General features: G+C 41.9%; 1 protein-coding gene across 2 annotated transcripts; it reads left to right on the forward strand.

Annotated features, from left to right (window-relative positions):
* Positions 1 to 2,913: 2,913 nt before the first annotated feature.
* On the forward strand, positions 2,914 to 12,583 carry LOC123092620 (serine/arginine repetitive matrix protein 1). Of its 2 annotated transcripts, XR_006444778.1 has the most exons (13): positions 2,914 to 3,124; positions 3,233 to 3,322; positions 3,442 to 3,564; positions 4,199 to 4,366; positions 7,233 to 7,319; positions 7,459 to 7,583; positions 8,932 to 9,546; positions 9,621 to 9,734; positions 9,823 to 9,930; positions 10,029 to 10,112; positions 10,202 to 10,330; positions 10,710 to 11,815; positions 12,295 to 12,583. XR_006444778.1 is itself a non-coding variant. In XM_044514424.1 (12 exons), exons 1-12 carry the CDS (start codon positions 3,104 to 3,106, stop codon positions 11,524 to 11,526), a joined length of 2,481 nt encoding a protein of 826 aa, XP_044370359.1. In that variant the 5' UTR covers positions 2,914 to 3,103; the 3' UTR covers positions 11,527 to 11,881. The 2 variants fall into 2 exon arrangements, 1 of the variants encoding a protein (XP_044370359.1); XM_044514424.1 differs by lacking the exon at positions 12,295 to 12,583 and having other exon boundaries at positions 10,710 to 11,881.
* Positions 12,584 to 13,129: the final 546 nt, after the last annotated feature.

The following is a 13,129-nucleotide window of genomic DNA, read 5'->3' on the forward strand; positions in this document are numbered from 1 at the left end:
TCAGAAACAAGACCTAGGGTTCATACTTTCACTGGTGCAAGTTCTCTCAACAATGATAACATAATTAGATCATATAAAAATCCCTCAACGTGCAACAAAGAGTCACTCCAAAGTCACTAATAGTAGAGAACAAACAGAGAAATTATTGTAGGGTACGAACCACCTCAAAGTTTTTCTTTCTAATCGATCTATTGGGCTATTCCTATAAGTGTCACAAGCAGCCCTAGAGTTCGTACTAAAATAACACCTTAAGACAAACATCAACCAAAACCCTAATGTCACCTAGATACTCCAATGTCGCCACAAGTATCCGCGGGTTTGATTATATGATATGCATCACAATCCCAAATTCATCTATTCAAACCAACACAAAGAACTTCAAAGAGTGTCCCAAAGTTTCTACCAGAAAGTCAAGATGAAAACGTGTGCTAACCCCTATGCATAAGTTCACAAGGTCATAGAACCCGCAAGTTGATCACCAAAACATACATCAAGTGGATCACATGAATATCCCATTGTCACCACAGATAAGCACATGCAAGACATACATCAAGTGTTCTCAAATCCTTAAAGACTCAATCCGATAAGATTACTTCAAAGGGAAAACTCAATCCATTACAAGAAGGTAGAGGGGGAGAAACATCATAAGATTCAACTATAGTAACAAAGCTCGCGGTACATCAAGATCGTTCAAATCAAGAACACGAGAGAGAGAGATCAAACACATAGCTACTGGCACATACCCTCAGCCCTGAGGGCGAACTACTCCCTCCTCGTCATGGAGAGCGCCGGGATGATGAAGATGGCCACCGGTGATGATTCCCCCCTCTGGCAGGGTGCCGGAACAGGGTCCCGATTGGTTTTTGGTGGCTATAGAGGCTTGCGGCGGCGGAACTCCCAATCTAGGTTCTGTTCTGGAAGTTTGGGGATATATAAGAGGTGTTGTCCTCGGAAACAAGTCAGGGGGGGTCCACAAGGCATCCACGAGGTAGGAGCACCCTCCCTGGGGGGTAGGGCGCGCCCTCCACCCTCGTGATGGCCTTGCAACTCTTCTGGTCCATCTTCGATGCTCCGTTGGCTTCTTCTGGTCCAAAAATATTCTCCATAAATTTTAAGGTCAATTGGCCTCCGTTTGGTATTCCTTTTTTGTAAAACTCAAAAATAAGGAAAAAACAAAAACTAGCAATGGGCTCTAGGTTAATAGGTTAGTCCCAAAAATCATATAAAATAGTATATAAATGCATATAAAACATCCAAGATGAATAATATAATAGCATGGAACAATCAAAAATTATAGATACATTGGAGACGTATCAGTGGTTGCTCAAGCGGCATCACCCAGGACATGATCATCAATAGTGCCACACGCCGATTGCGTGCCTGCGATGTCACATGTGGCCCCAACCTTGTAAGAGCTCATAACCAAGATTTTTTAATCACTAAATCTGTTTGCAAGACAAAAAACAAATGGAAAATGAGATCAATTCCTCGATTGATTGACATTGCCATCATTCTTGAAGTTGACAGACGGTTTGTTAGCAACTCATTGGCTACACCTACATAGGAGAACCGACGACAATGGTGCAGTTGCATTGGGAGGAAGAATGAGGATACACCCGCCGGGAGGATAGGACTGTGAGACCGAAGAGATGAGAACACAATGGTGCTCGTGCTTAATAGCTTGAATGGAACTGATGGCATTCACAACGGCCTTTCGCGAACTTTCCAAAGGGGCGGCGACGACTACATGTGTATAACAACAAGCGTTATCGAGCAATTATTTACTTATATCACAAGGTCAATGCATGGTTTGGCCAATACATGGTTTGATTTGGAATCAGGCCAGACTGAGAAAAAGACTAAACCACCCTTTTGCATGGAGGGTCGATTTGAGCGGTACTTCCACTTATACTAATGAAGTACCGGTGGTACTATAAATATCCTCTTGCATCCATAGTTGTGCAAAGCTAGAATCACAAGCGAAATCAGGCTCGATCTATAACTACAAACGTATAGGGATGACCACGACTTGTTCATGACGATCTAGAAAAAAGCAACATACTTGGACTGAGCGATGACTCACATGTGCAAGAATACAAGTAGTCGGGGCATTGGAGGGGACAATGGAACAATGAAGGCACTGAAATGGAGGGGCGGTGGTCATGGTATGAAGGGCGCATCTCCATGACCTACAACGACAAAGGGCATGGTGTCGCATGTGATAGCTCTACGGCCCGTTGAGGTGGGGAGGGGGGGAGGGATGGAAGCAGCAGGAGCATCACATAGGAGGGGCAGTGGGGACTGTATGGTCTAAAGGGTGCGTCATCATGACATCTGGTGGTCAAGTCATGGTCTCGCACGTAATACCAACATGACCTCATATATCGAGGATGAAGGATTTGAAGATGAAGTATTTCAAGAAACGTTGAAGGGTCATCGAGGTCCAAGGTTTATCTCATTGTAGTGGTAAGAGGGGGTTATGTGTTAATTTGGGCTAAGTGTCTTGTCAATAATCCGACCTTTCATCTCCATCGCTGTTGATCCCTGACTAACGATGTTAGTTTACAGACTATGGATACTTCGTCTACATTTTGTACTTAAGGTTAGAGTTAGATTGACAACAAGACTTCCTACGGCAAAGTAAATATTAACAACAAGAATTGTCTTTTTTTTTAGAATTATTAAAAGAAAAGAGAATCATGATATTCTTTTTTAGGAACAGATTTCTTTTTGAGGGTATTTTTAGGAACAGCTTATTTTGAGGGAATTTTTAGGAGCAGTTTTTTCTTTGAGGATTTTTTTTTGGGAATAGATATTTTTTGAGAGAATTTTAGGAACACATGAATCGTGATTTTTTTTTTGAGTAGACATGAATCGTGATGTAGACGTATTACGAGTGAACAGACTCGAAAGCCTACAGACCGGTGGGCTTGGCCCAGGCAGCTGAGGCAGGCGACTGTTTTTGGATCGGGCTATTGCCTCTTCTTCTCCCCTGCAACCCCCAACTCGTCGTCGTCTTCCCAAGGCTCCAACCCTAGCCACCCTTCCTGGCAATCCTTCCCCCAAGCCGGCGGCGGCCCCGGCGGCCGCACCATCTGTGAAAATGTCGGGAGGCTTCTTCCGGGTAAGCGGCTACGGTTCTCCGCATTGATTTAGTTCGCCAACCTCGCTTCGTTTTTCCGGTTCGTCGGATCTGTGTCAGGTGCGCTGATTCGCCGTGCTTTTTTTGCAGGGGACGTCGGCCGACCAGGATACCAGATTCTCCAACAAGCATGCCAAGCTGCTCAAGACGCAGAAGTTCGCGTCCGAGCTTGACCATCAGGTTAGCTTTTTCGTTCTCGCCCTATGCCTCCATTGGGTTCTAGCGGATGAGCGTCCAGAGGTGGACTATCTGCCGTGGGTTCAAGTTAAACTCTAATTTGTTTCTTTCCTTGGGTTTAGGTGGACATGTCAAAGGTGAAGATGGACGTGATGAAGCCGTGGATTGCCACACGGGTCACCGAGCTTCTTGGGTTCGAGGACGAAGTGCTTATCAACTTCATCTACGGCCTGCTCGATGCGAAGGTGAGGTTTCTGAAGATATACTTCTTTAACATGAGCAATGGCGCTTGCATCTTATGGCCTCGTTGAACAAACACAGATGGATTTTCTGATTGAAGATATGCCTACCAATTAATTAAAAACGAAACTCTGTATTCTATATTCATGTAAAGCATCTCTGGATATATTGGATTTCGTCCATTCAGCTTTAAGGTTGTAAGCTACGAACCCAATTATCTTCATGGTGTAGCTCAGGAGTCAGGAATGAAAACTGAAATCATACACATGTAATTCAGGAACTAAGTTTAAAGTCTCGCATAGGCTTGTTTGGATAGTGTAAGATAGGTAATCACAGCCATCTTGTGGAGCTAAACCACAACATTTTCCAATTTGCTAAATACCAATTTAATTAGCTCACCAGAACTTCTTGTGAACTTGTGAAACAAGTATGGGCTGTACCTGTAAAAGTTAATCATTATCATACTAGTGCTTTTTTCTGGCCATGTCATCGAATTATTTGTTGCCTGGATATGATTTTGTTGGATCAGTCAGCCCAAACGTAGGTGCTATAGTTGTCTAATGATTAAATTAGTTCTGTGCGGCTGATAATAAATAGTAGGAGCTCAGGAGCTTTATAAGGTTTTTGTTTGTTTTGCAGGAGGTGGACGGGAAGTACATACAGATCCAGCTGACAGGGTTCATGGAGAAGAATACAATAAAATTCATGAGGGAGCTGTGGAGCCTCCTTCTCAGTGCGCAGCAGAATGCCAGTGGTGTGCCCCAGCAATTTTTGGATGCAAAGGAGGCTGAGATTCAGCAGAGAAAGGTTTGCATAAATACATCAATTTATTAGTATTATAGCAATATTTCTATGACACACGTCAGTCATGTTGTTCTGAGTTAACTCATAATAAGCTAGAATACATACATAAGACATCAAACTAGCATGGCCTTACAATGACCTAGAATCAGTTCTGTTTAGTTGATCGCGTGGTCGGTATTTGGCTTCCAATAAAAATGCCAACTAGGTGTGATTTGTTGCGCTACTAGTTAGTATGTCGGTACTGCAGCAGCTCAAGTCGTCCTTTTGACTATAATCTTTCAGTTGACCACCGTAAGTCGGTATTGAGTGGAAGCATGCTCCATTTCAATCTAAGTTTTTTTTTTGAGCTACCTCCTTTTATTTACGGTAATTATCATTTATTTGAATCTAAAATGTACGAATTGGGTTAAATGCTGCAAACCATCTTAGCCATCCAATCTTATTAAGTTGTATATATTCAAATTATGTCTTAACTGTAAATTTAATCCTTTAATAAGAACTTGTACTGTATTAATTATCCTTACAACTCCTCTTTTCAAATTACGAGGAGTTGCACAACATATTTCACATATCCTTAACCATGATGCTATGATTGCTGAATTTGTTTGACTCTCCATACGATCTACTGTTACAACATATTCCGGTTCTTGTATCGTTCTTGTATGTCTGTAAGATTGTATTAAGTTCATTAAAGTGAATCCAAAAAAAAAATCCAGCTGGAAGTTCTAAAACGGGTGGCATTATAGTTTGGGAACCATGCGTTGAACGTGATCTTTGCTGGTAACTTTATTTTTATGATATATTTAGATTGTTTTTTGAGTTATTCTTTCTTTTAAAAAAGCCTATAATGTTAGGAACCTTGGTTCAGAGTGGGATAATTTTGGCAGGGTAAGGGTTACAAGATCTGTACTGACCGTCAACAACCGGTGACAGGCAAGGATGTCAAAAAAGTTTGAGCTCGTCACAATATTCGAGCTTGGCTCGTTTTGGGTTCGGCTCAAAGCCTAAACAAGCCGAGCTCAAGATTGACCTTATGCTCGTGAGCCTGGGAAGCTTGGTTCGAAAATGCTCGATAAGGCTCGGTATAATACTACCATGCAGCCCACCTGATAAATATTAACTCTTTACAACAACAACAACAACAACAAAGCCTTTCGTCCCAAACAAGTTGGGGTAGGCTAGAGCTGAAACCCATAAAATCTCATAACCAACTCATGGTTCTGACACATGGATAGCTCCACGCACCCCTCTCCATGGCTAGTTCTTTGGTGATATTCTAGTCTTCAGATCTCTCTTTACGGACTACTCCCATGTCAAGTTTGGTCTACCCCGACCTCTCTTGACATTATCAGCACGCTTTAGCCGCCCGCTGTGCACTGGGGCTTCTGGAGGCCTGCGCTGAATATGCCCAAACCATCTCAGATGATGTTGGACAAGCTTCTCTTCAATCGGTCCTTCTGTACGTAGGTGTGGCCCAAATATCTCCAAGCCCAATAATCAAATCATCAGAATGTGAGCAATTCACAAGAAGCTTAGCCTAGTCTGGTAAGAGAAAAGCTGCGCGTAGCAATGACTGGAGGGCCGAAGAACATTCATGGCCCTATAGCTATACTTGTGCATCAACCCATCTCTTATTAGTCCATGTAACAAACAGTAGGGCTGAGTAGATTAGTACCACCTCACCTATTGTAGAAGAGTGGGGTTGGAGGACTATCTATAAAAGAGTGGCTTGATAAGGCATGCGACAGTCGATGCCTATTGCCTAGCGTGTTGGCAATATGATAAAAATTAATAATATTACTCAAGAGTTTTCGTGAGCCCTAATGATCTGGGATCGAACTGTTTCTAGCTTTTGGCAAAGCCGAACTCGAGCCGTTATGTCGATAGGCCGTGCTCTAGGCATATTTGGGCTGAGGATTGAATTGAGCTCAAGCCGAGCCAAGGTATATTTCCTTCAGCTCAGCTCGTTTAGAGCCGTAGTTCCAGGGCTCGTGCCTGATGTGCAAGGGTTGCTGTAAGGCTTAGATAACTTGTGATCGTTATATCATTTGATTAAAACAATACATGCTTCTCCTATATAATACTCCCTCCGTCCTAGAATAAGTGTCTTAACTTTGTACTAAGTTTAGTATAAAGTTATACTAAGGTTGAGACACTTATTTTGGGACAGAGGGAGTATAAGAGAATTGACTTGATCCACAAGTAGGATTTGAACCAGAATTGCAATGTTAACTACCTAAAACATGTCTTTTCTATCCGGATTAAGCTCTCCTAAACTAAAAGAAACTCCTAACTAGAGATAACTCAATTTCCTAGTGTCTCCATGATTGCACCCAATGCCTGCCTTGAAGGTGCACTGTGCTTCCTCGATCCCTTGTATGTGCCAAATCTGGATTCCTCTCCTATGATATGTGTACATTTGGAGTTCTCCATACGCCTGGCCACCTACTCCATGTCAAGGATTGCTTGTATGTCTGCTGACAATACAAGGCTTGCGTGCGAATCTAATATAGCATTTCCTCTTTTTTGCTCTCGTTTATGTCTACTGTAGCAAACATGTATCATTATGGTTGAAGCTGCAGACGACCTTGTTTTATGTTTTTTCTCGGACGTTGCCCATAGAACACTATTTAATTAGTGTTGTGGCTAGTTTGTAACACTAGTCAAAGGTTGTATGGGTTGGTAGACTTCATTACATTTCTTTTATATGTGATTTTTTGAAAACATCATACTTCACTCTTGCCTTTAGTACTTCCTGTCTATTCAGTGAACCTGGTATTTACAGCATATAGAGTTGCTTGTGGAGTTGTGGGATTTAAATTGCAGAAAAGTGAGAGTTTTCTTATTAATCCACCTGTCTTGTGTTTAGGCGGAAGAGGCTAGAATTGCCCAGGAGATCCAGAAGAAGCGAGAGAAAGATGGAAGGGACACAGAACTAGCTAAACACAAAATGATGGTGAGTTAATTCCTTCTGACCAGTTTCCTTATATCACTGATTTAATGGTTATCCTGTGACCTCTTGTGTTTCTGATGACACTCAGATAGCTTCTCCGATTATTTCGGTTCATATCGTTCTTTACCTCCAACTACTGTAGGCCGGGGATACTGGTAATTCAAGATTTCATGGTGATTCACTTGGCTCTGCTTTAAACAATCCCAATGTTGATGCTGAGAAAGAAAAGGAACTGGACTTGAAGCATAGCTCGAGAACAAAGAGCCGGTTAGTTGTTAACTTTGACTATTTAGTGCATTCTATCAGATCAGATAATATTCGTAGAATGTCCACATTTGAGACCACCTTACTTTTTTGTCAGGAAAAATATATTCATATAATGCACATTATGCACGTCCTTGAGATGAAATTCTTCTCTTATTCTCAGAATCAGACTATTACATCGATGAAGTTCTGTTTTTCTTCTCCAAGAGTTGCCATTATTTGTTCTTCGTTGTTTTTGTTCCGCTTACAGCACTTCATCTCTTCCTCCAATTAACTATTATCATGTTCTGGTGATGACCTCAACAGCTGTGAAGGAAAAAAAAATCCTGCCACAATTAGGCAGTGCGAGATGGGCAAACTCAATTCCATTCTTTCATTTAGTTAACTATTTGTTTGGGATCCTTAATGAAGTCTTTAATTTCTGCATAAGAACAACACCAACAATACTTGGGAATAAGTGCATTCTTCATCTATGCCCTACACAACTATAGCGATAAGATTAATTTGCAGTATCTTTCCAGTGTTTTTTTTTTTACTTTTGCAGAATGTACTTCTATGTGTTGCTTCTATTCTCTTCTTTGAGCTCGTTGTCTGTTATCTGGTGGCCCTTGGTTGTGTTTTAGCAAGCAATTCTTCCACGCATGAGTTTTTATCATTGTTCATTGCATTTTAAATTTTCAGTAAGCTCATCAAGAATGCCTATATCCGAACCCTTCCTTGTTTTGTCATGTTCTTCATGGAAGATCATTTTCAGCCTTTGAAATGTGCACCATCTTTTTGAAAGAAACTTGTAATTTGAGCCCGTGTGTACTTAAACTCAGGTGGTGGGAATGTACATCATTCCCCATGTTTGTAATGTTTTGTGCATATTTCCTACAGGTTTGTGTCTTCTTTTGACTATACTTATCTTCCTTGCATGTTAGGTTTCTAATGTACCCAAAGGACTGTTCTTTGTAGGCATTTGCATTTCACATCTTTTCGAAAGAATTAAACAGTATGGTCCTGTAGAGCAGTGTGTGACCTAATTAACGAGGAATGAACAAAGCATCTTTGTGTGACCTGATCAGTAGTCATTTAATCTTGATTTGTGTTAGCTAGTGTTGGCATGTGTATTGTCAGCAGTCCTATGTATGGTCCTGTAAAGCAGTGTGTGACCTAATTTGAGGAATGAACAAGGCATCTTTGTGCGACCTGATCAGTAGTCGTTTAATCTTGATTTGTGTTAGCTTCTGTTGGCATGTGTATTGTCAGCAGTCCTATGTATTACTTGTTACACAACAATAAGTAAGTTTTCTCTGTCTCGACTGTAATCATTGCTTATAGGCAGTCTTATTCTCTTTTTTATATGCAGGGAACATCGAAGACCTAGGAGCACATCTTTGTCGCCCCGTGGTAGGCAACGGTCTATTTCTCCAAGGAGGCGCTCTCCATCCCCTTCCAGACAAAGATCATTGCGACGTTCAGCTTCACCTAGACGTTCTGTTTCCCCCCGAAGGCATTCCCCAAGAATTGCTCCTTCAGTGTCTAGGCGGAGGTCACCGTATTCCAGGAGATCACCTTCGGTACCTAGATCGCCATCACCTCGGCGGAGATTTCCCATTAGGAGAAGATCTCCACCACCTGGGCGACGTAGATCACCATCTCCTTATCGTCGTCGGTCCCCAGCTCGCGCACCTAGAAGATCACCATCTCCTGCGCGTCGCAGATCACCTCCTCGACATAGATTACCAGCAGATAGACACCGGTCCCCATCTCCAGGAAGGCGCAGGCCACGGTCCCCATCACCTGTAAGACGCAGGCCACGGTCCCCATCACCTAGAAGACATAGGCCACGTTCTCCAGGAAGACGGCAGTCCCTGTCACCTCACCGCTCACCGCAGTTGAGGTCACCAAAACGCCAGAGAAAATCCCCAATTTCAATTAGGACGCTTTCTGCAAATCGTCCAGTCTCTCCACAGCGGAGGAGGTAATGCTGCTCTCTTATTTTCTTTGCACCCGATGTTTTGCTGCATGGATTTACACTTGTGCTGGAATTTACAGGAGTAGCAGTCCACACAGCAGGAGTCCAAATCGTTCACGTAGGAGTTTGAGCAGGGACGCAGAAAAGGGAACAAACGATGCACCCTCCACTAAAGGCAGGGATCTGGCTCAAAGGTAATACTACAGTATGCATGATGAATGCAGACATATTTTGTTGTTGTTATTCAGGGAAGTCATTGTCTTACTCCCAGTATTGCCTCAGGAACCAAGAAAGGAGTGGCCGAGAGTCACCGGATTTTGAACACCGTAGGCTCACAAAATCCTTGAGGTCTCCTACTAATGATGCAGAAAGAGACTCCACACGTGGCAGGTGTGTACTTGTCTATGTTGGTTTGTAATTCTATTTATTTTATTTTCCACTAACAGTGTCCAAACTGGGATGCTAACTTTCTGACCTTATTTTGGCAGTCCTTTGAAGGACACTGGAAAACATATGCCCAGTCAGGACAGCACAAATACCAGTGGAGATGAGGAAGAAGGCGGGCGTGCAAGGTTGGAATCTGTTCTTTCATGTCTTGTGTCTTCGTAAAAGTATCATTTGCCTCGCTGTCTATATATACTTTTCTTTTGTTTACATTCAGGGAGAATGCACGGAAGGCCAATTCATCACGCAGGATATCCAAGGATTTCTCGTCTGATCTGCAACTAAAGGAAGTCAACGTTGATAACTCAATCCCTGGAGAAAAACCCTCTTCCAGATCAAGACAGGAGTATGTTCCTCTACTTATCCCCTGCTTGAGATTGCTTGTAGTGCTTGATTGGACATCTCCTTACAGTGTCCTAGTTTTTATGCATTAAGAAAACACTATTGCTCTTTTGACATGCTATGGTTCAATGCTCTTTCCTTTCTTATTTAGACACTGAATATTGGGTTACAAATTTGCACTATTATCATCAGACACCATGTGTACTTGCTATATTATGCATGATAAACTTCCACTTGAAAAGATTTCCTGCATGTATCAACGTCTGAACTTTTTGTAGGAGTAATTATGATGATGTCAGTCGGTAAAACCTGTCAGAAGCATCTCCTCAGCAGCATGCATCCTTTCTTTCGGTAATAATCTAACAGTTTCTTTTTAATTCTAGTGGCGGCAAGGATGTCCCCAAGAAATATGATGATCAGCTATCAGATTCATCAGAAGATGCGCTTGATGGTAGAAGAATGAGACGCCAGGGTGATTCCCCTGACGATTCTCGTGTGAAACGGCAGTCCCCTAGTAGAGCTGGTGACTCTTATCCAAAGGATGGGATTAACATTGATCGTGCCAAAACGGATTCACTTGGTGCTTCTTATGATGCTATTGCAGCGAAGAAATACTCTGGTAAAGTTGATGAAGCTTCCCAATCAGATGGTGGAAGTCCTCTTCAAAAAGCTAAGAAAAGGACACATGATAGTAAACACATTGATCGTCGCAGTTCGGGCTCAGAAGAATCTGAGAAACACAGATCCCAGTCCGAGAAGCGAAGACATAAAAAGGGTCACAAGCACAAGAAGCATTATGATGATAGTTCTGATTCTGATTCTGACTCAGATGACAAGGAGTCCAAGAGGAGGAGGCGAGAAGAGAAAAAGCTGCGAAAAGAGGAAAGGCGCCTTAGACGTGAAGAACGGCACCGCAGAAGGGCGGACCGTCATGCCAGTAAACAGAGATTGAAGTATGCTGGTTCTCCCCTGTCAGACCTTGAGAAGGATCGTCAATCTGGCTCAGATGCTGATGTAGGGAAGAAAGGTTCATACACTCCGAGAGAAGAACCTGACCCAAACAAACTTGAAATTGAGCTTCGACAGAGGGCCCTTGAATCTCTTGCAAAGAAATCAAAGCATGTTGTTACTCCGTCTTCAGATGTCGAGAAGGACCGTGAATCTGACACGGATGCTGATGTTAGGAAGAGAGTTTCATAGGCTGGCTGAGAAGAATCTGATAAAAATAAACTTGAAGAGTTGAGCTTCGGGAGAAGACCCGTGAAACTATACAGATCAAAGAAAGCTGCCAATCACTAGGCTGGGGAATTTCTCGCAATGCATTTACACGTTTCTATTTTTCAAGAGCATATCTATATGTTATTGAAGTGTGCTCATATGATACCTGTTTAATGTTCTGTATGTTTATGTGGCAGTTGATCTGAGTAATTGACGATTCCTGAGCTGTTTCCTTGTTGCAGCTGCTTTCAGGCTTAGCTGCTTTTATCTGGTAATGTTTGCCTTCACATGTTTGTACGAACCATAACCCCAAGAATGAAATATTTATATTTTGTGATATTGTGCTCCCTTTTGTGTTATTTGAATTGGTACCAAAGTGATATACTTCCAACTTAATAATTCACCATTTGCCAGTTTTTCCTTGAAAAGATGCTTATCAAACCTGGATACTAATGTATATTCTATTTGTAGTTACTGATAAGAACTTAGTGTTGGCTAAATCCTGTTGCCTGATAGATGCTTATCGTATCAAATACCTGGTAGTAGACATGTGCCAGTGCCAAAGATACAAGCAAAAAGTTGTAGATAATTTTATTTAATGGCCATAATTCTTGCAATGAGGATTGAGGAAGTTTTACTGTTTGCATGAACATGCTTTTTGATGTTAGCTCGCCTGTTTAGCAGTACCACCGCACACTTGATTTATGTAAACTGTGTCATTTTGTTCATTTGAATTTGGATTGTTGGCAGATTAGCACCATGTGAACAAGGTTTTTATGTACCAGAGATTTAACAGCACCTCAGCGACAACCAGCTGGTTGCACCTTTGATGATTGTGAAACTCTCCTAAAGTGCTCCTGTTTCGTTTTGGTTGCTGCTCCTTAGAATGAGGTTTGTGCAGTAAGTTCTTTTTTTTGTGTGTGTGGCTATGTCCTGATGAAGCAAATGAAATTTCTTGTAAGCATTTGAAGGTTGCTAACTTCACACAGAATGCCCATGAGTATTCTACTGTTGAATGAACATGAGTTGTCCTTTTCTATTTTGTGGTTCCTAGCATTCAGGTGCAAGTCTTGGGCAGGAGTTATATTTCTTTGTACTCCCTCCATTCCCTTATACAAGGCCACTATCAAAAATACATTTTGCATCAATACAAGGCCACCAACAGTATATAGTTTCTAATGTGAGCATATGAGCAGTGTCATTTCCCCCCTTATGATAGTGTTCTGCCATCTGATTGCGTTTGCTTGGAACAGAAGTTTTTCTGTCAATTCTTTTGTACACGCTGCTGATTTATGGGTATTATCATGTCTTCTTGTTTTATAGAGTGCCAATTTTCAGTACCCCCTCTGATCTGTATTACTTGTCGCTGGTTTTGTAAGTAATATGGATTGGAGGGTGTGGTATTTTTCATGCACATGTAGTATCAACATGATTTCATTGGTCACACCTGTATAGCAAAATTGTCCCAGGTCATTGTACTTGTCTAGGTTAGTTGAGACGGTACTCCAATGTTCGCATTTTCATTGTACTTGGCTAGGCCAGTTTAAATTGGGAAATGATAAGTACCTGAGTACATGGCAAATCG

Source organism: Triticum aestivum, chromosome 4B (genome assembly GCF_018294505.1).
Source record: "Triticum aestivum cultivar Chinese Spring chromosome 4B, IWGSC CS RefSeq v2.1, whole genome shotgun sequence".
In the NCBI taxonomy this organism is placed as follows: domain Eukaryota; kingdom Viridiplantae; phylum Streptophyta; class Magnoliopsida; order Poales; family Poaceae; genus Triticum; species Triticum aestivum.

Bases quoted from the DNA above. Each gene is read 5' to 3' on its own strand.
- LOC123092620 (XM_044514424.1), top strand. From the start codon at position 3,104: ATGTCGGGAGGCTTCTTCCGG. The intron at 7,584-8,931 runs GTTAGTTGTTAA...TTTTATATGCAG, and splicing joins AGCTCGAGAACAAAGAGCCG to GGAACATCGAAGACCTAGGA. The intron at 10,113-10,201 runs GTTGGAATCTGT...GTTTACATTCAG, and splicing joins GAAGAAGGCGGGCGTGCAAG to GGAGAATGCACGGAAGGCCA.